At 40.9% G+C, this 22871-nt stretch overlaps 1 protein-coding gene across 4 annotated transcripts in view; it reads right to left on the reverse strand.

The window, feature by feature from the left end:
* Positions 1-678: 678 nt before the first annotated feature.
* The window catches only part of ELMO1 (engulfment and cell motility 1), a 464971-nt gene continuing 442778 nt past the window's right edge, over positions 679-22871 (reverse strand). For 3 of the 4 annotated variants that reach the window (XM_030551368.1, XM_030551367.1, XM_030551369.1), the window contains exons 19-22: positions 19808-19915; positions 13546-13628; positions 6434-6511; positions 679-2027 (exon numbers count right to left, since the gene is read on the reverse strand). In XM_030551368.1, the coding sequence (XP_030407228.1) occupies positions 1827-2027; positions 6434-6511; positions 13546-13628; positions 19808-19915 (470 nt within the window). In that variant the 3' untranslated portion in view covers positions 679-1826. The remainder of the gene's footprint in view (positions 2028-6433; positions 6512-13545; positions 13629-19807; positions 19916-22871) is intronic. The other variant, XM_030551370.1, reaches the window with a different exon arrangement.

A 22871-nucleotide genomic window follows, 5' to 3' on the forward strand; every position in this document is an offset into this window, starting at 1 on the left:
CTGTGAAGGTGTCAATGTGTTTGGCCTACTCAAAAATTGCAGATGTTGTTGAAGCTACCAGAGGCACAAACCATCTGCATGGAGGTTCTGTTCCTCTATTTACTCATCTGGCTTCATGGCACCACAGGGTCTGATAAAATCCCTGTGGGTGGGTTCACATATTAGAGGAGGAATCCAGCAAGTTAACATTGACTAAGACGTGAATTTTGGAGGTGGTGGAAACTTTGCGTTAGAGATTGACTCACCAGGAACCAGGCCCAGCATCTCCAGATCCCTGGTGCCTGAACCCAGTGGAATACCTACTGGTAGGCAGCCAGAGAATTTGGAGAAGGGAGGAGGGGAAAAACATGTCACAAAGCCAGCACTCCCTCATCTTGGTTTCTGGTTCCCTCCACTCAGGGAAGAGGAGGGAAGCATGTGGGCCTCAGATATTTCAGCAAAGAAGAACCTAAAAATAATGGCCTACAATTGACTGTAATTGTGTTGGTTTGCTTTGCATTTAGATTTCTCAATGGCTACCTTTCAGAAAGGCTCATCTATCCACTGCAATGCAGATTTTGTCATCATATAAATAAACAGTCATTGTAATCAGACACTTATCTTGCTACCATAGAACCTAAATTTACACTTTCCCCTTTCCCTTTGTAGCAAAGGCCTCAGAAGTGTTAGAAATGACATAAAGTAAAAGAGAACTTCAAAATTAAAAACCAAGGTTCCAGGATCATCACAATTCAGATTTTATTCAACAGCAAAATTGAAGGAAATATTGGATATTTTTTCCTCCCGGACAAATGTTTCCAAATGGATATTAAAAATAAAAACATCATCTCTAAATAAACTCACAATGTAATTATTTTTCATTAAATATATTTGTTTGGCCAAAGAACAAAAACAAAAAAGTTAGAACCCGTTATACAAAAACAAAAAATAAATCCCTTGCAAACTTGTAACACTGTAGCAATGATGATGCCGATTCAGATGTCTCACCATTTTCATGAATCTGTGGAAACTATTATTTTACTTTGAACCAAAAAAGAAAAAAACTTTGGATAGCATCAAGCCAATTTTAGAGGCAATTGAGGCTTAGAATAGCTACAGCTACAGAGAACAGACCTAGTGCCTTCATTCACAATTTGTGCTAGTAATTTGGGAGAAATATAGGGCTATTTAAGAGACAGCAGAAAAAGAAGTTAGAAGCATTGCAGTGTTATAGTCCACAGTACAGTGAAAACCTGCAAACGACTTATTCTAGGGAACTATAACTGACAGAGCACAGAGGATGGAGACACTGTTGCCAAAAGATGACGACAGTGATGATGGTGCAGAAGTTTAAGCAGTTAATACTTTTCATCTTTTTTTGAAATTAGTTGTGAGCTGACTCTTGGGATAGGTTGGGAAAATCTCGCTCTCTCCACCTTCCACTTACAGTAGCTGCTTCTCCTCTCTACCTCCCAACTTCCAGATAAAGCACCTGCAAGTGCCAGGTTTGGTTTTGTAGGCATGCAGTTTGGAAGCATCATATTTTATTTAGAATGCCTATTCCAGCATTAAAAATTTAAAAGTTCCTCTGATGCATGCTGCTTAGTGGTCTTCGCGTTAGCCACATCCAATGGACTGCAATTAGAAGTTAAAGCAATGTCATTTTTGACTAGCAATGGGGGAGATGGGATCAGGGGAAAGGAACAGATGCAGGGAATGGAAAGAAAAGTGAGTGCTTTAACCATAGTCCATAATCCAAGGTGTGCACATGTGGGCTTCTCTCGCTCTTTGTTTAATCTTTCCAGTTATAATATTTCCAGTTTAAATGCGAGTTTCAATGGGCAGTTTCAGTTACAGTCATAAACAAAATCATAGTTGCTGGGCTCCTTTGGAATTGGTGGGGGAGCATCAGGAATCTGTATATTCTCCAAGTCAAGGAGACGCAGCTTTATCTCCATGCTGAGCAGCGTGTCCAAGTCATTTCGTGTCAGGTCACTCATCATATCCTTCCCAAGGAGGGCATTCAATCCATCGGTCCAGATACAGTACTGCCGTGGAAGACAAGAACCTCCATTAAGTCCAGACCTAACCTGCTCTCCCATGCAAATAAATCAGCCAACCGCGTCATCTCCAGTGCATTTATGCTCCAGTGACTTAAAAACATCTCTAAAATAAAACTAGACAGATGCACTTCTTTGGCTTAATTTTAAACATATTTATTAGCTAGTGATCCAGTGTGAAACAGGTAAATGTTTCAAACAGCTGGTCAGAATATGGTAACAAAAATTCTGGGAAACATCAAAAGAAATGAAAAATGTTCCTTTTAAAAAAAATGGGGAATTTCTCTGGTGTGTGGGCTTTTTGCTTGGAAAATTTCCAACACAGTGAAAATTTTCTTTGTTTTTAGTCAAAATTTTTTGATTTTTTTAAAAAAAGGCCTTTATTCCAAATTGAAAATGTTCACATTCAGTCAGCTCTAATATTTGATAAACCAGAAAAATGTATACAGTAAACCAAGTAGTTTCTAAAAGACACTTCTCCTTCAATCTCAAGAATGCCACTTTGTATCGTGATATTTAGTCTTCCCACTAATTAATAGATTCATAAATTCATAGATCATAGGGCTGGAAGGGATGTCTAGAGGTCATCAAGTCTAGTCCCCTGCCCTCATGGCAGGACCAAATACTGTCTAGACCATCTCGGATAGACATTTATCTAACCTACTCTTAAATATCTCCAGAGATGGCGATTCCACAACCTCCCTAAGCAATTTATTCCAGTGTTTAACCACTCTGACAGTTAGGAACTTTTTCCTAATGTCCAACCTAAACCTCCCTTGCTACAATTTAAGCCCATTGCTTCTTGTTCTATCCTTAGAGGCTAAGATGAACAGGTTTTCTCCCTCCTCCTTATGACACCCTCTTAGATACTTGAAAACTGCTATCATGTCCCCTCTCAAGTCTTCTCTTTTCCAGACTAAACAAACCCAATTCTTTCAGCCTTCCTTCATAGGTCATGTTCTCTAGACCTTTAATCATTCTTGTTGCTCTTCTCTGGACCCTCTCCAATTTCTCCACATCTTTCTTGAAATGCGATGCCCAGAACTGGACACAATATTCCAGTTGAGGCCTAACCAGTGCAGAGTAGAGTGGAAGAATGACTTCTCGTGTCTTGCTCATAACACACCTGTTAATGTATCCCAGAATCATGTTTGCTTTTTTTGCAACAGCATCACACTGTTGACTCATATTTAGCTTGCGGTCCACCATAACCCCTAGATCCCTTTCTGCCGTACTCCTTCCTAGACAGTCTCTTCCCATTCTGTATGTGTGAAATTGATTGTTCCTTCCTAAGTGGAGCACTTTGTATTTGTCTTTATTAAACTTCATCCTGTTTACCTCAGACCATTTCTCCAATTTGTCCAGATCATTTTGAATTATGACCCTATCCTCCAAAGCAGTTGTAATCCCTCCCAGTTTGGTATTGGACCACCAGCCAGGCACGGCCAGTGAATAGAGCCCTGTGTGGTTGTATCTGCATCTGATCCACTATCTGCAAAAAATGGTCTGCAGATATCTGCGGATTTGCAGGGCTCCGTTTATGATTCACATTGACCAGCTAATAAGTTTTCAAACTCTAATTTGCCCTGTCTACAATGGGATTTTAAATCGTGCTAAGCTTTCATGTTTTAAATATACATTTTTTCCGTAGAGTAGGCAGGCCTCCAAGAAAGAACAAAAAGCTGACCTGAAAATAAAATTCCTGCTGAACATACAGCTCCATGGTGTTTTGCAAATTCACCATTTCCTTAAACATTTCTATAAGAAAGATTTATTGAAAATGGTTTTGCCAGGATTCACTTTATCAGAAGAAGTAAAGGAATGATTGCAAAAGAAATGGAGGTGCTTTTACATGTGGACCCATGCTGGAAAGCTCTCCACGTAATATCTGATCATCTGATGTAACCAGTGCCCCCTCAGCACAAGCATCTCAGTGCATTGGTGAGGGCAGAGCCATGGTTCTCCTCTGGTTCAAACATAACTGATTTGGAGCCCCTTCTAGTTCCTTGCAACCTTCTTCTGGCCACCTATTATGTGGGTGCAGTGGATGGAGAAAGGGACTCCTTGTCTCATCTCCCCTTTGGCAAGTGAACCTAATCAGACATACATAATTTAGGAAACTGCTAGAAATCCTACTGAGCTGGTGGAAAAATCACAGCACTGATTCAGAGGTACTTCTTTCAACGTACAAAACAGACTAAAGAGCCACTGAAGAATCAACGCAATTTAATACAGACTAATTTTAATGAAGTGGCAGTGAAACCTAATTCTAACCAGTTTTATTAGCTTCTCTGTCAAAACGCAGGGATGGAATAATCCACGTTTTTTGTTTCTCTGTTTTGGTATTCTGTCAAAACGATCTCAGCATTCAAAGGAAAAACAAATACGATGGGGTGATCTCAAAGTGTGTGAGCTTTGACAGACGGCTAAGCTGTATTGCCAAATTTAAAAGATCATGAGTCAGGCTCCTCAAAACAATGATGGTAGCTCAGACATCATGAGTTTAAAATATTGGGTTCATTTTATTTGCTTTCTGGTTTTTAAGCCTTTAAGCACACCAAATATTGAGACACAAATCTCAAAAGTTGGGAACACTGCTAAGTTAAGTTAACATTGCTAATTTAGACCAATTAGGACATTTCCGTACCACCAGCAGAAATTTAGGCTGGGTTTTTGGTGGGAGAACTTGTGACGCTAAGTGCTGCAGGAAGTACTGGCCAGCAGGGCCTGAGTGGCAGCCCCTTGCAGCCAGCTGATTGGCCCATGCTGATATATAAACCAAGAAACCATTACAGGGAGCTGTCTGAGCTGCCTGCTTCCTCCCCCTTCACACCTTGCCTTGCCGGTTCATGTCTGACTCTGCTACTTGCCTCCTGTCTGCAATTCAGAGCCTCACTCTTGCTTCCTAGCATCCTGACTTGACTCAACCCCTCATCCGCTACTCATCTCTTCACCACAACTTGGTAGCTGATCCATGCAGGCTGGCTGTCCGCAGCCCAGCCCTGATGCTGGCTCTTGCTTTTCTGGTCACAAACGCAGACTTCTTCAAGCATGCCAATTTTGTTTTAAATGAGCTGGACAAAGTTAAAGGTAAAAACAGAGGAGGATGTTTAGGAAAAGATTACAAGGTCTCTGTTAGTTCATTAGAAGATGGCAGTAGTCATATGCTGCATTTTCCAGTGGAGGTGACTGAAATATTTACTAATTTCTGTGACAATTGGCCCCTAAGAGCCAACATGGACTATAATTAAATTGTTGCAGAATTTATGGCAGAAAGAACCCAACATGTGTCCAGTCTAGAGGTTGAAGAGCACTACGTCTTTTCTAAAACAATCACTCTAAGCAGTAGCTGAAGCTTTGGAGCTCTAGAAACGTTATTGTTAACTTCTCTTAACTGAAGATTTGCATTGAAATCACTTCCTGAAACGAAAAAGCATCTAAGTGACATTGAAAAATTAATCCTTAGAAGCTCATTTGGCTTTTTCTATCAGAATTAACATCTCTTTAAAAGATTTCAGCCAGAACTGCAAATGTGAAAGCTGCATACCTAATGCACTTTAATTGTCCTTTCTTGTGCTAAGCATCCTTCTAAGTTTATATCTGGGAATCCCAAATACTTTGAGACAATCATTTGTGATGCTTCCACCTTCAATCTGGAAATTGACCATTATCTTCCAAGGTATATGCTTCTTCGGGGGTGGGCTGTTTTGTTTTGCTTTTTTATTTGCACCATTGGCTCACAGAGCTCTGTCCCATCCCACATAGTGGATACAGCAGAATGTATAGTGTTATGTGCCAGGAGCATGCTTAATAACATTAAACTGAGAACAGGGGGGATGTGCCACTTAGTAGCATAAAAGGCCAATGTGTGTGTATCCATAAACTCCACTGATGGTATGGGAATGTGGTCAAGACTAGCTGATGATGCCTGTTGGTGTTTCACAGTCTTGATAGTACAGGCCAGGGATGTTATACTGAGGTTAACTTGATTATTCTGTAATCTTGTATGAACTGATTATTGGTCACACAGGAGAACATTGAAGTTTTATTTGTGTTCACTTGGGAGAATTACCCACTTTCCAGTGATTAAAATAGATTGAATTAAGAAGAGAAGCTCTTACTACACCAGGAAAGGAGGAGGAGGGGACTTATGAATGAGCACAGCCCTCCCAAAACAGGAGACAAGGGAGAGGTCTCTCTCTGTTTTATTATTATTTGTATTACTGTATCACCTAGGAGCTCCATTCATGGACCAGGATTCTATTGTGCTAGGTGCTGGACAGACGCAGAACAAAACGACTGTCCCTGAAAACTTATGATCTTTATAGAGGTGGGAGAGCTGTGTTTCCCACTCCATCTCACCCTTGTTTCCCCTTACTTTAACCTCTACTTACCTCATGCTTATCAGGAGCGATGAAATTCAGTTGGCCATTTGAGTCATACAATATAGAGAAAGCAAGCTCAAGCACCTCCTGGAAGAACACAGTCATAAAGAAACCCATATTAGAAGTCCATAAGAAAGAGTCACACATTCACACCTTGCTCTTTTCCCTACCAACAACTTGGAAGAAAACTGAAATACTTTACCATATGCACCGGAATAAAATGATACTCACCTGAAATGCTACTTCATTTTCGGCCAATATTGCCATGGTTCCAGCATATCACAAGAGACACTGACAACAGAACCAACACTGGTGCCAATGGGGCTTAGGCAAGGCTAAAAATCGGAGTAGCAGTGTCAGTTTGAGGCTCCAACTTAGCCTAGAGTTTGGGTTCTGGTTTGAGCTCTGCCTTGGCTAGGGTCTGAGATCAGAGATACCGAAACCTCACAAAGCCATTGCCCCATAAGACAGATATCTCACAAGGACAATTCATTTTCTGATATTTGTGCCATTGTTGATGCCAGAAATCTTACAGAATTATCCATTCTTGGGAGATTTCTACCATTTTGATTGCCATCTGAACCAGTACAGGCAAATGTGTCCTGTGTGCGTTTGGATCCAACCACACAGAGGGAAATCCCCAAGGAGCACAGAAGGCTTCCATAGCTGATTCTTCACCCTTCTCTCAGGGCCCACTCCCATCAGCATAGGGGACATTTTGGGGATGGGAGGGTTCAAACAGACCTTCACTCTGGTGCTTCCCACTCTCGTAACACCCTTTAGAGGGTCATTACAAGCTGGTGTAACATAAAGCAGCTCTGTAGCTACACAGAATTGCCCTGAATAATATAAGGAAGGAAGGCAGAAACATGGTGAAAAGCTACCTGTGTGTTTCTCCTCAGATGCACTTCCAACGCTGCCTCCAAGAACCTGCCCCACAGTATAACCACCTTCAAACTTTTCCACCACTTCACCTCCGCCTACATCTCTACCCTCATTTCTTCTACTTTCACTCCCCCACTTCTCATGTTCCAGCCCAAGCTTCTTTCCTCACTACCTCATTCAATTCCTTCCCGTTGCAGATTCAGTGCCTTATTCCATGCTGTCCTCTCTGCATTGTACAGATTCCTAAACCAGGTGCTAACTCCCTACATCTCCTCCTTTGAATCCCTTCTGAGAATTCAGGGAGTCCCACAAAACCTACTGGCAATAACTTCCACCTTCCATGCTCTGCTCTTCAAAAATGCCACATCTGTGTGTCTACTCAGATTGTAAGATCTTTGAGTTGAGCAGCCAGGGTCCGTGTATGTGTGTGTGTAGAAAATCTGGCTCTTGTTTTTGTTTAACAGGTCATACTTGTTGCAAGTCCATGTAAGCACTAGAGCTATATTATAAACTCTGACACAACACTGGGTACATAATTAGTGTCTAACAAATACTGTGATAATAAGGATAAATTAATAAGTTTCTCAATGTGGTTCACATTCTTATTTCCATTTCAAACGGTTTTAGAGAGCATACAGTGCTAGAAATAAAAAATGTTAGGTCCTCCCATGCATCTATCTGACATATTACTGTTTTTGTTGTTCAGTTATATAGATCTCAAATAAGTTTTTTTTTTGAGGGGCAGGTTGGAAAGAGATGATCAGTTTTCCCTCCTATGTATCTGAACTGGAATTTTCAAAGGCGCCTAAGGGAAATAGTTAAGCATGCAACCCTTGTTGAAAGTCAAGAGAATCAAGTTCCTTTGAAAATGCCAGCCTATGTAAATAAATAGTCAGCCTTTATCAATAGCGACCACACTGCTACCTAAGGTACTGTGGTATTTCCATATGCTGAAACTAGCAAGTACATGTGGTATATCAGTTATTGCAGCATGTCTCAATATCAACTCTGATTAGTTTTTACAACACGCTAACAGTAACTAGTGAAGTGACTGGTGTAGCCTCTACTTGGTGGACTCAGAAATATACCCCTTCATATCATCGGTCCGGTTCTTTTTACTCCCTTGTTCCTGGTCAGTGGCCCTATAACACTGATTGTCTTTACAGGCTCTCTTGAAGAAGGAGAGAAGAGAGGCATACAACAATTGTTCCTACACAACTAGAAGCTACAGGAGTACTGCTTCCAACATTCACGATATTGAGAATCAATAATGAAACAACTGTAAATCTGGCTATAGCAGATATACCAGGCCAGATTTGATCACAGGTACACAGAGCCAGAGTAGCTCCATTGACTTCAGTGGAGTTACTCCAGATTTACACTGATGTAACAAGACCAGAATCTGGATTACAAACTTTAAATTACACCCTATACATACTGTGTGGTTGACCTGAAACTTCAGTATCACATGGCAAAAATTCTTGCTTTCCTCAGGGTGTGGATATTATCTCAAACTTGCTGTATTTCTAGAACATACAAAAGGAGCTCTCTGGGTTAATTTCCAGAGGGAGCAACAGCTCCTGGCTCTACAGATGCACTCAGCTATCAAATTGTTTATAGTCCATGTAGTTATTTCCTGTGTTAGGCATGTCTCTTAAGTGTATCTTATTAAGAGTAACGACTGCATGCCAGAACCAAATTTACCTCTGCCCGTACAAGCCTGGCCTTATCTCCTCTCAGAGTGTTATCAATTACTGATATCAGAAAATGCCAAGTTATGAAACAAAATGCGCAGGAGATGGAGCCTGTACTATGAAGCTACTGAATTTCCAGAAGGTCATCAACAAATCCTGTACGTAGGACTAGGGATATGAAAGAACCAATAACAAACAGTATGATGCTCCAAGCTCATCCTTTCTGTCAGATATCACCTTCTCAACATTCTCCAGCTAACTCTTCCCCTCAATTCGCCACTCGGGTTGAAGATCCCACTGGTAATGGATCCAGTCCTGGCTCCTACCTATATCCCTACATGCCATGCCCTGAAGTCATTGCCACGTCTTGCACCCATTTTGCTCTATTATCACTCCCTTCTCTCCCTCTTTCCCATGTTCTCTCATTTGCCTTTTTGTCTCTTTTGTCTTTTTTTTTGCTGGGTCTTACTTTCAGTGTTTCATTCAGTCCATTAACTTTCTCACAATTATCTCCTTCCCTTTCTGCCTCCCTCTGAAAACCCAGTTCTCAACCTCTCTGTGTTCACTTTTCCCTTCTAACTCTTTCCACCAGCTCCTCTCTCTGTCCCAGATCCATCCTTTCTCTCACAATCCTTCCAATTTGCTCCCTATTTCCAACTCTGTTTCACTTCCTCCTCTGCACCCATTCCTTCATCACTTCTAACTTCTCCCTCTCCCCTGATTTTGCTCTCCCTCCCTCTCTCTCTCTTCCTTTCTTCTCCTAGTGAATTCTTCTCTGCCCCTTCCTGTATTTACATAAGGAATCAGTACTTGGAACCAGAGATGTCTCTCACATTGAAATAGAGTGTGAACACTCTGCTTAAAGTTACTGGCCACTCCCTGCTTCAGCCTCATGGGGAATCCTTTACAGAAGAGATGTGAGCAGATCTCCTCTCCCACAATGTCTGTTTGCCTCTCTGGCTGCTATACCTGGTTCCATTGTACAAGCCAATCAGAGACTGGATCAGGGAGCGGGGCAGCTTTTGATGATCAGATTTGATGATCAGATTTGCTACTGGTTAATTGTTATGCTGCAAATGCTTAAGGCTGAGGAGCACAAGCGATCACATGCAGCTGAAACTATCATGTGAGTGTCCTTCCATCTCACTGTGAGTGGTCTTATGGTTCCTACAGCCCACATCACAGGTTGGGAACCATAGGCCTATTAAGTCAATGCCAGGGCAGGATGGTTCCCACCGTACACTACCTAGAATGTGTGCTGGTGTTCTTGTTCTGTGATAACCAAGGAAAAATCAAAGAGAACAGATGTTTCTGAAGAACGGAGAAGCAAGTAGATTAATTTCTGCTCACTAAAAATTCTCCGCAGATGGAGAAAGTAAATAAGGAGGTGTTATTTACTCTTTCACATAACACAAGAACCAGGGGTCACCCAATGAAATTGACAGGCAGCAGGCTTAAAACAATCGAAAGTAAGTATTTCATCACACAACGCCAGTCAACTTAGGAAACTCGTTGCCAGGGGATGTTGCGGAGGCCAAAACTACAATGGGGTTCAAAAAGATTTAGATAACCATTGATGGACCTATTATCCATGAACTTATTAGCCTGGATGGGAAGGGATGGTGTCCCTAGCCTCTGTTTGCCAGAAGCTGGGAATGGGCGACAGGGGATGGATCACTTGATGATTCCCTGTTCTGTTCATTCCCTCTGGGGCATCTGGCATTTGCCACTGTCGGAAGATAGGACACTGGGCCTTTGGACTGACCAAGTACAGACGTTCTTATGTTCTTAAACCTGCAAGTCAGCAAATGGAAGGGATGGCTGGGGAATACCCACGGCTAGATGAACATGTCTCTCATACTTCCCTGTTAAATGGCTTTTAAATTAAATACAATTCATTTGCATGAAATATATTAATATTATATGAGAGGCACAAATGAGCCTAATAGTGAGCCTTAAAAATTGAACCCAATTTAAAAAGTGAGCAAGACTAAACAACCATGGATTCAAGTCTGCTTCCATCAAGCCATTCCAGTTTCATATGGCATCAAAATTCCAGTTCAGTTTTGTTCCAATTTATTTCTAAATGATCCCATTGGAAGAATAAGGGCTGATGTTGGCCAATGGAGAAATGATGAAGCCACTGTTAAGAACATTCTGCCAATTCTATTCCTGTGTGTAACACTGTCATTCTCTCATTTAATTTTCTTTTCTGCCTATGAATACACATTATATATAACAAGCACCTTAATGTGTATTCGCTCCCTCTCTTTCTTTCTCTCTCCTCTGAAGGTGTTCTTTTAAATCCTCTCTTTAATTGTGAAAAACTTCAACCTATGCTCCGTGCTTTGTAAATACAAAGAAAACAGGGTTTGTGAGATCTTGATACATCATTGTCAGCTGTCAAACTAAATTAAATTAAAATTTATCTAAGCAGTGCGGCAATATTCTGCACAGACTATTAAAATGTTGCAGACGTGCATACAGTCTGTATTACACAATAACTAACCTTCCAAATTCTGTTATTCCTAAAGCAGAAAATGAGGACATGGAAAAATCAACATCATAAATGGAGTAATGACAAAGATTACTACAGTCTGTACCAAAAACTGAATTCAACAGCTATGGATGTAATTATGTTACCTATCAATTCCTGACCTCCATGTCTTTGGTTAGCAGCTTTATGTCAGTCTATTGCAATTTTACCCTAGGAAATGGAGCATTACTGACTGCTGAGGGCATACAAATCTGTAGCCCTTCTATTTAACATAAATTCTACTTAAACACTGCTGCTTTATAAAGATGACAAGTTTTCATCACCCACTGTATGGTTTCTGTCTTTGTTTTTGTGAACAAATGAATGCCAAGATAAGGAAACACTAAAAAAACTTCATATATATGCCACAGCCAAATGCTGTTGATGTCTCAGAAGCAGCAATAAGTAGGAGCTGTGTGCAATCTATTGCGTGTACGTGTGTGTTTGTGTTCTGATTCAGAAAATTAACCAGGAAAATGTTTTCTTTCTTTCTTTCTTTTTTTTGGTTTGGTTTTGATTTTCATTTGATAAGGCTTTTCATTTTCAATCAGGAATATTCTATAGTGAAAGAAGATGAGGCTAAACTCTGTATTTCAAAATGACTATTTTGCTCTATGAGCCAAATACAACTGATACTAATTACCTGTGTGGGAAACAAACACAAACAGAGCTTCTGAGATGGTCTGTCCCTCCAGCCATCTTGCACTCATCAGCATAGTATCTTAGAATCAGCCATTGAGGGAAGAGCTAGTTTCAGCTGTCTCTACCTGTCCTCTTCTCCTTCTCATTGTAGGAAAAGACCAGAGGTGGGAAGGGACTGACAAAGGTACATTGCAATGTTTATGGGGGGGAAGCTTTCACTGCACCCATCCCCATGGAGCCTGGCTCAGATCTGTCATTAGTCCTGTGCTTTCATGAACATTCAACATACACATTTTGTTTTCAAAATTAAACACTACCGAGGTAGGAAATCCTATTTTTAATATTTTATGCTTCAGAATTTTTCTAAGCATCACAACTAGAGGTGGATCCAAAGCAGAACTTCAAAATATTCCTAATTTCAGGCGTTGACAGATTCAGATTAAAAGCCCCTGGCAAGAACCCTGTGGTTTTAAGTCAGATCCAAAGCAACGAGGGTCTTATTTCCCCACTGAAATCCATATGCAGCACAGATTGATGGAAGTCTCATGAATATACTTGTTGGCCAGGGATTTCCACCTTTAAAGATGGCAGAATTTCCCCAAGATCATTGGATCTTCCAAGCTCTCGTAATTGGGAATTAACTTCTTAGCAAAGAAAAAAAAAAAAGGATTTTAGCACTATGAAACCTGAACACTAGTGATAGCTTCAGCTTCTTGACCTCAAACTCTGAAAAATATCCTAAACCTAATCTGGATCTGAACACTGCCTCCTCTTCCCAATTCCACTGTAACACTGAATGCATCATTGCCGCCTTAAAATTCAAATATCACATGGCATCCTTTCATCAGCATCCATTTCACACCTGAAATTACTATAAACTAAACATAAATTGTATTTTTTGCTGTGTGACAGGGATGCAGTAACAGATTTATCAGAGAATATGGTAAGCACTATTAATTTGTTAAATGAGGATAATGTTTCAGAAGGTAACATCATTAGGCCACTCATCATTAGTTATTGCTACTCTGCTAGACTCCCTGGAATCCAGCAGGAGCCAGAATTCCTGATCACTTCCCCGTATGTGTTGTGTTTACCCACAATTATCACAATGCACAGATGCCATGAAAGTTAAACATAGGGTTGAGCCCACTCAAGTAGGCTTGTCTAATAATTTGACTCACATGGTCCTAGATGAAAACAGAAAAAGACAGAAAAATACAGAAAGAGAGAGAGAGAGAGAGTGTGTGTGTGTTCACATACAAATGGATTTGCAGCAAGCCAGAATGCAGTTATTTCAGGAAAGGACAAGTTCACAGTCTTTGTATTCTGCAGAATGAACATTTATAATAATTTGAAAGTCATACCTTGTTTTGTTTAAGAGCACCTTTCTCCTTCATGTGAGGGCAGTCCTTCCCTGTCACAACTGCTTTTATATCTGCCACAGGTACTGCATTCAAAAAAAGAAAATGAGTGTAACCAAAAAGTGTAAGAGCTGTGCTGTCAAACAAGAGGCAAAACTGATGTGTCAAAAATTCCAGCTACTATACCATTACCAGAGTCTGCTGTGAAAAAGAAAACTAAGCAAAACAACTGAAACAGGCATCACTGAGCCTTAACATAATGGACTGAAGTTTCACATGTCTAGATGGAAACATGAACTAGGATTCTGCTTTCTCCCTCTTGTTGAGACTTTTGATGGAAAACGGATTTTGTGTAGATGTGTATAGGGTTTATGTACACTCACACCTTTAGACCAGAGGTTCTCAAACTGTGGTCCACGAACTCCATGCAAGTGGTCTGCAGATAGTTCCCTCTAAGGTGCGCGCCTGGGCAGCGGCACACAAGAAAATGAAGGGTCACCCACCTAATTAGTGGAACCGCGCAGGTGTGGCTCCACTACTTAGGTGCCTGGATGCTGGAGAAGACGCACATGTAAGGTGAGGTGGTGGCCTGGGGCAGAATAGGGGGTAAGTGGGAGGAGGCAGTGGGGTGAGAAGAGGAGATTGGAGGAATTTGGAACATGCAGGGCTGCAGTGGCCAGAGAAAGAGGTCACTTTCCCCAGCTCCAGGGCTGCGGCTGCCAGGGAGAGACAGCCTTCCTTCCCAGCATCACCTCTGTGGCTGGGGAGAGAACCCCCTCCTTCCCAGCCCCAGCTCTGAGACTGCCGTGGGGGGGGAGAGACGGAGAGAACCCCCTCCTTCCCAGCATTTGCTCTGTGGCTGGGGAGAGAACCCCCTCCTTCCTAGCCCCAGCTCGGGGGCTGCCATGGTGGGGGAGAAAGGGAGAGAATCCCCTCCTTCCCAGCTCCAGTTCAGGGCCTGCCATGGCAGGGGACAGAGGGCACATCCAAGGTAAGACTACTGATATTAAAATATGAGTTGTGTGCTTTTATTTGTAGAACAAAAAAATGTTAATTGTTGTTAAGTTTTTTTAATATAGGATTTTATCTAAAGCATTTTACAATAGTTAGCTAACAGTATAAACAACATTTGGAAAGATCATTAAGTGGTCTGCAGAGACCCTCAGCAATTTTCAAGTGGTCCGCGAAAAAAAAAGTTTGAGAACCACTGCTCTAGACAACATATAGCATGTATCTGTCTTATTAATTTAGATATAACTTTTCATGTTGTTTTACACTTTATCAACGACTGACTGCTCAATCACACACTTGTGATTTTGATGGGGAATCTATATAAAGCTTAGAATGACCAACCAACAGTTTTTTTAAAAAAATCATTTTTAAAGTAAATTAATTAAAAAAAGTTTTGAAAAGTTTCACTTGTCACAGTCTCTCCAAGAGTAAACTTGGTGAGGTCACTAAAGACAGAGATAAATGCATCTGTGCTTCAAGTGGAAGTCAATTTTCCGGCAGTAATTACATTATGGAAAATCTATATACTCTAAATATAATATGGTCGGTGAATGACAGAAAGCTTCTATAATCTATAAATAACCCATTATCTTGTGACTTTGGAAAAGGATCATATTGAGCAGAATAACAACATGAAAGTCTGTCATTGCTTGAGCCCTTAAAATCTCTAACGGAAATGCTACAGCAGAGAATGCATTTTTCCCCCAATGGACTCAGCAGCAGAAAAACATATTTTATGTATTATATATGTGTCTTCTCTAGCCAAGACAATAGGCTGTTGTACCACTCACAGTGTTATGGTTGAAAAGACAATACAAAATATTAAAATACAATGCAATTTTAATGAATTTTTTTTTACACAGAGTAAACTATAAGCAGCAGAAATTATTCCTGGGGTTTCCCATTCAACCTCTCCTCCTTCGGTCTACTTTAGAATTTTACAGTGCCACCCATCACTGGAGTATCTAAGCAACTTCCCCATAGCAAAGATAGTGATAGCCACAGCAAAGTCCCTAGTGGACTCCATGAAGTCATTGGCACTTTTCTCTGTTTAGGGTCAACACTCTGCTTGGGGTAGTTTTTTTGAGGGACTGAGAGGATTTTGGGAATAAAAGGGAGTGTCTGAGTTGTGAGTATCACTTATGATGAAAAGACTTTCTCTAAACTGAAGGCTTTGTAATGTTTCCTAAAGATGGTCAGGCTCTGAATTCACCTGGTCTCGTCTGGAAGGTTGTTCCATAGTCGGATCCTCTCTACTGAGAATTTTGGTTCCCAGATTTCATATGCTTTGCCCCGGGTTTTGTGATCTGTATTGTCCCAGGAGTATGCAGCTGTCATGGTGATTCATAAGTCAAAATTTAGTCTTTGATGTAGCTGGGGTTTGATCCATTAATCGCTTTGAAAATTAAAACCATTGACTTAAACTTGCACTTAAAGCTGACAAGGAGCCAATGGAAGATCTTGAGCATGGGTCTGACGTGGCCTAAGCCATAAAGGGGTGGGCAGCTGCATTCTGTACCAGCTGGAGCCTATGCATAATCTTCACATTCAGCTTCAGATACAATGAGTCACAGTATTCCAGCCTGGATATGACCAATGCATGGATTATTGTGGTTAGATGAGGATCTGGGAGGAATGGACCAAGTTTCCTAGTAAACTAGATATGAAAGAAGGCATTTTTGAGAACTGATGGTAGCAGTTCATCTAAACTTAGTGAGCAGCCAAAGAAAACTCCCCTCTTCACAAGCCATCTTGGTCTCATTTTCCTTTCCCCTACTGGTTCTCTCCCTTCTGCATTGGAGAATGGGAAGAGAGAAGGACCACTGTGTGTTCCCCTTTGCTCACTGGATGACCAGTAGGAGCAAGAAGGCTTATCCAAGGCTGGCTGTGGAGAGCACAGTAATCTTTATGTCTAGGAGAGTGTAGGTCAGTACACTCAGTCTGTAGCAGATCTCCACAGTCCACATTATATATAGGCTGACTCAAAAACTAGGGAGACCGTACTTGGTCTTGAACAGTAGCACCTTATTATTGGGCTCTATTTACATGAGTCAGATGGTTCTCATGTTCCATTTAAACTAATTCCTAATGTAATGGCTGTTGTGGTAATCCATGTGTCCCCCTGAGCCTGAAAAGCCTGTGGCACTCAAGGAATTAATTAGAGATACCAATCTCCTAGAACTGGAAGGGATCTTGAAAGGTCATTGAGTCCAGCCTCCTGCCTTCACTAGCAGGACCAAGTACTGATTTTTGCCCCAGATCCCTAAGTGGCCCCCTCAAGGATTGAACTCACAATGCTGGGCTTAGCAAGCCAATGCTAAAATCCCTGCGCTATCCCTCCCTCCCTCAAATTCTGTCACTATCTAATTCACTTGGTCATCCGACATACAAATTTTATGGAGGATGGTGGCCCAGTCACTAGAGCCACAGTTCAAGAGTGGGGTTCACTGCCTCATCTTTCACTCCAAAGCTACTGTAATATTTTTGCCCTATTTCTCTAACTGCAAAGCAAACAAATAGCTTTTCCCAGCGCCAATGCTTTACTGCAACGATCAGAAACTCTGTCCTAGATTCTGACAAAGGACTCCAGTAAAAGCACGAAACAACCTTGAGGCAATTCTGTACAGCAATGAAAATAAGTGAATGTGACTGTAAAATGCCACTGTTATGTGACTCCAGTTAGGTGTGTCACTCTCCCAGGCCAACACAAAGCAGCACCCAGACATTTTTATGGGATGGGGGCAGAACAAAGATTGTAATTTCATTATCCCAGTGTGTTACACTGATTTATTTTTATTAATCAATTAAGAAGTTTAGGTTATTAAGTTACAGTAACTCCTCACTTAATGTTGCAGTTATGTTCCTGAAAAATGCGACATTAAGCGAAATGATGTTAAGCAAATCCAATTTCTCCATAAGAATTAATGTAAATGGGGGGAAATTTTTTTCACCAGACAAATGATTATATATATATACACACACACATACATACACAGTACACTTTAATACTGTACACAGCAATGATGATTGTGAAGTTTGGTTGAGGTGGTGAAGTCAGAAGGTGGGATATTTCCCAGGGAATGCCTTACTGCCAAATGATGAACTAGCTTTTGGCTGCGCCCTCAAGGGTTAACCCATTGTCATTAATGTAGCCTCACACTCTCCAAGGCATCATGAATGGAGGAAGGGAAGACAGCATGGCAGACAGAGACAGAGACACACACCCCGTGTGAGAGGAGATTGCCCCTTTAAGTACGCTGACACCACTCTAAGTACACTGCCTTTTTACGTAGATTAGCAAGCTGAGACAGCAGTTGCTCCCAGGATGCTCCCTCCGTCCTGAGCCCTGTCGTGTGGTCCCCCTCCTGCACCCATGGAGGTGAGGAAAGTGAGGTGCAGGAATAGCAGAGAGGGGGACACCCTGACATCAGTCCCCTTCTCTCTCCACTCCCCCCCAGAGCAAGCAGGAGGCTCCCGGGAGAAGCTCCAAGGCAAAGAGCAGGAGCAGCATATGGCAATGTGGGGAGGGACAGCTTAACTGCCACCAATTGATAGCCTGCTGGACGGCTGCCGCACAGGGAACTTAGGAGAGCGGGGAGCTGATGGGGGGCTGCCAGTCCACCCTGGTTTCAAGCTCTGACCAGCTAGCTCCAACAGGCTGCTCTTCCTGCAAGCAGTGGACAAAGCAGGTGGCTGCCAAAACAACATTATAAGGGAGCACTGCGCAACTTTAAATGAGCGTGTTCCCTAATTGATCAGCAACGTAACATTAACTGGGACGACGTTAAGTGAGAAGTTACTGTACTTCTCAGTTTCCAGGCTGGAGAAATTCCCAGAGTCTGCGGAATTATTCTTCACTAAAGAAGCAGAACAAACTTGTATGATCTTTACTCACTGATGACTGATACACTAATGTGAAGAATGACATTTATTACTTATAAGGACAAAATATAAGGAAATGATTTCTTATCCATTCTTTAAATTTTAGTCTCATTTTCTTGGGGTGATCTGTAACGACTATTATTTTGGCCATCATCAAAGACCAAATCTAGGACCTTCTGAGCTCAGTTTGAGCCTCTATGTCTTAAGCTAAGGGGGAAACTTTCAAAAGGTGATGAGCTTCAATAGGTCTTGGGCTCCTAAATCCCTTAGGTGCTTTTGAAAATCTCTCTTTGTGTTCCCTAGATTGGAGCTGTGCAAGAGTGACATGCTCTGTTGATTGGACACAGAGGAGGACACATAACACACATTGAAAAGAGAGAAGTCACACCATTTCTCAGAATAGTGTATCATTTAAGCACATGCCACCATGATAATCAAGCCAGTTGTCTCAACTTTTGAAAAAGACCTTCACCTTCTCTCCATCATGGATTTATCTCCCAGATACTAGACCATTTACAGCAGCAGGAACAGCTGTATTCAATTACAAAAGGTGCTTCTGAACCTACTATTCCAAATTGATTTTATTTGACATCTGCAGTCTGATGACGCAGTGAGAATGAATAGTTACTTACTATGTAGGAAACGTATAACACTTCTAAGCTAAAAGTTCATAGGAAGACTCATCTGAACCCAGAGTATGCATTCCTCATACACACTTTCCAAAACTTGAGAGTGATACATGAACACATCAAAAAATGTCCACGCTTACTATCTGTGGCCTGCTCCCATCATGGAGTCCTGGAATATCGCTTAATCATTAATGTATATGTTCTCACAACCCCTATGAGGTAGAGGAGAATTATTATCCCTGTTATACAGATGAGGAGGTGAAGCAATAAGAGATTAAACAATCTTCTCAGGGACACAGAGGAAGGCTGTAGCAGAGTCTGGAATTCCACTCGGGCCACAAGAGCAGATCTATGCCACCCATGGATTTGCAGAGACAAGATCTGGCCACTCATTTTGGGTTTCACAATAAGATGAAGCTAAACAAGAGAATTGAGGTGAACAATCCAAATGATGGCATAAATTGACTGGAACTGCTCACATCCTTCTGGGTAGAGCTGCCATTGGATAGCCTTGAAAAAATACACACTTTGCAAGCACTACCATCACTGCAGTCTGACAAACCCTTTATAGACTGCCCAGAGGTCTGTACTTGAGAAGAATGCTTGTGACAAGATATACCTTAACTAGAGGAGGCATGGCATACTGGGCCCATTAATGGAGATATGTATACTGCATTGTCTTAAAAGCAAATAGGTAACTTAAAAATTAATTAAAGAAGAGCCAGCACATTTACATGACTTACATTTATCCTGCAAAGAATCATGGGGAACTTCTCCCTGTGGACTTTCTTCCAAGTCTCCGTAGTGCAAGACCTTGTGATTGGGCGATAATCGACAATACCAAAATTTGTCTGATAAAATAACACATTAAAAAAAGGTTATCATCCGTTTTCATCTTCATCACCAATAGCACAGGAGAAAAGTTATTCATTTCATATGCTAAACTGCAGGGAAGTAGTATTATGTAATGGTTAAAGAACGTGTGATGTGTTTTGAGGAGGGCAAGCACTTTGCCTGTTCACAATAATTCACTTAAGAAGAGTCTTTGAACTGGTCCTCTTGCAGAATTGCTATTTTCATTCAGCCACCATTTACAAAAACCAGTGTTAAACAAGAACAACTTCCTCAGTTTTAGCAGAGTCTTGGGCTAAGGTTTTCAAGAAAAACTAGTGACTTTGGGTGCCTAACCTGAGATGCCTTTGAGGGGACTGTTTGGAAGAAGTGCAGAGTGCTCAGTAATTGAGAATCAGACCCATTTAAGATGTCTCAAATGGAGCACCCCAAAATGACTATTTACATTTGAAAACTGGTGGCCCTTCCCTTCTGATATGCTTTATAAAGCGCCATGTACATTTACTGTGATACAGAACATCATTATAATTTCCCTATGGTTTCAATAACTACATCACCAAGACCCTTATTCTATAGGTAACAAATAAGTCATTACTTTGTATGTCCACAAATGCATATTGTCTTTTTTTCATTTTTGCCTTCTCTCGGAGCCCAAGTACATTTACACTTCTTCCCATTTTCAGCTTCTTCAGTTATTATTCCTCTTAATATTTGCCAAGAACTGCTACCACTAATATTTGCCTGCAGAGCCAGACTAAAATTCTAGCTAATGTACAAGGTCATTGCCTGCCAATTCCCTTTCTGAAAGGATAACTCCAGACTACTACCCAGGTACCAACTGTACCACAGCACCTCTAATAAACAGACCACAGTATGCTGTTAAAAATGCAGTTTTGTTACACCTGAACTATGATTCTTCTAAAACTTTGAGCAAGGTTGGACAAAATGTTGATTACAATGCTAGTGGTTGCTAGTGGCTTGTATACATCAGCCCTCCTATCATTTCTATCACCAGTAGAGTGGCACCCACTCTGAGAAATTTTAGGGGAAAAGGCTAGCATAGAGACAGCCCCAGAGTACCATACTAGCACACTGGCTTCATGAGCCCGACATTTTTAGGAATTCTGTAAGCCCCACTGTCCACGCTTTAAAATAAATTAAACAATCACCTACTGGAGAGACATGATCAAACATCATAGATTTTTTAAACTGTGCATGTGAACCCCCCTTTTAGCTATTTTTCACTGTGTATTAGCTTTTTTCACTGAGTAAATGTGCAAAGATGTCTGGAAAATAATAAATGCAAATGTTTTTCCATTTATGTACCACCTTCTCCTGAAAGAACTCAGGGCACCTTATGAACTATGGTGAGAGATTCTGATTTCAGTTATAGAAGCATAAATCTGGAGCAACCCCAGAGTTAACTGATTTATTTTTGTGTGCCCAGGTTTAGAGTCTTGTGCTACATACATAAAGCGCCACTGAAACACAGCTATCCCTGGCATGGAAGACTGCAGGTAACCAGCACATAGTGTGTTGCACAGCACTGGGGAGAAGGGAAATTGTAACTGAGAAACCAGAAGTTTCTATGCTTACAAAAATGTTATAAGGGCTTCATAAGAGACCAGACAGGGCCCTCAGTTTATATGGTCTTATATGAAGGACCCATAATAAACTGCTTGGCATTCAATTTACGAGTCTTGGAAGAACATATGGTGAATGAATTCTCACTGGATTTGAACAACTGGTTCCAGGTAGTTTTACCAGAAATGTTTCAAACCTAATGCTTAGAAAAAACATATCCTAATCCCATCCAGCACTGGAACAATTTGTTCTTTTCGTTCATAAAAGAGGCAGTCCTATTAAATACAGTATCAGAATATAATCTCTAGCTCTAATAGCAACCTCATCTATTCATGAGACAGTTTTACAATTTTGGACAGTACAGGAGAATATGGCTAGCAATTTCTTATGATTAAAAAAATCCTTTCTTCCTATTGAAAATCAGCATGGCCTTACTATAGTCCCAATATCTTTGGGCACAGATTAAATGGATAGTGTCAATGAAGACAATTAGTATGAAACATGGAGAGAAACATTAAAGACTATGCACTGGAGTTACTGAAGGAGCTAAAATGGACCAGATCATTAACATACTAATGACTAGAGCATTTTAATAACCTTCTTCCAGCTCCAAATATCTAAAAAACAAAACAAAAAGAAAATAGAAATGCGAGTGCTTACTCCTTTACATTATTGTTATGAAGCAATGGTTTTAAACTAAAAAAGCCTAGCTAGGAAGGCCAATAAAATGATTCCCAATGTCAAAAGGATAATTAAAGAACTAATAATCATAGACTGCTGCTCATAGTGTGTCTAGTGCAACTCTCCAGGAGTCTTATTCATAATTGCCACCATGGCAAAACTTTGCTGGCAGGCGAAATGATTTAAATAAGACCTGCAAAAGGAACTACTGATATTCTGTCAGCTGTATGGTTCCAATGACCATACTACTCAGGCTGAGAGAAGGGCAACCAGTATATTAACAATTGAGAACAGACCTTGTTTTCCTTTTGGGTCTTGCTACACCCATCACAGCCACAGACAACTGGTTTTCAGTTTGATGCACCATCTTTAGGGATCTCCGCTTTACAAGGGATCATGTTGGTTTATGGGAGTTGTGTGAAGTAGTGCAGGTCCTATTTTACTACATGGTAGGTTTAGTAAATGTTTTGATGCAGTTGTTTTTTAAACTAAAGGATAAACTAAAAAAGGACTCATGCAAAATGGTGCTAGTAATAAGAAGAAGAGAGGACACCATGTTTATGGATAAGGCACAAGAAACGTTAAGCTGACAAAAATGCATTTTTTGTCTTCCAGCTCCAAATACCTACAAACAAATGAAAAGAAAATACAAGTGTAAGTTCTTACTCCTTTTAAACATTTTTAGGAAGA

Source organism: Gopherus evgoodei, chromosome 2 (genome assembly GCF_007399415.2).
Source record: "Gopherus evgoodei ecotype Sinaloan lineage chromosome 2, rGopEvg1_v1.p, whole genome shotgun sequence".
NCBI lineage: Eukaryota > Metazoa > Chordata > Testudines > Testudinidae > Gopherus > Gopherus evgoodei.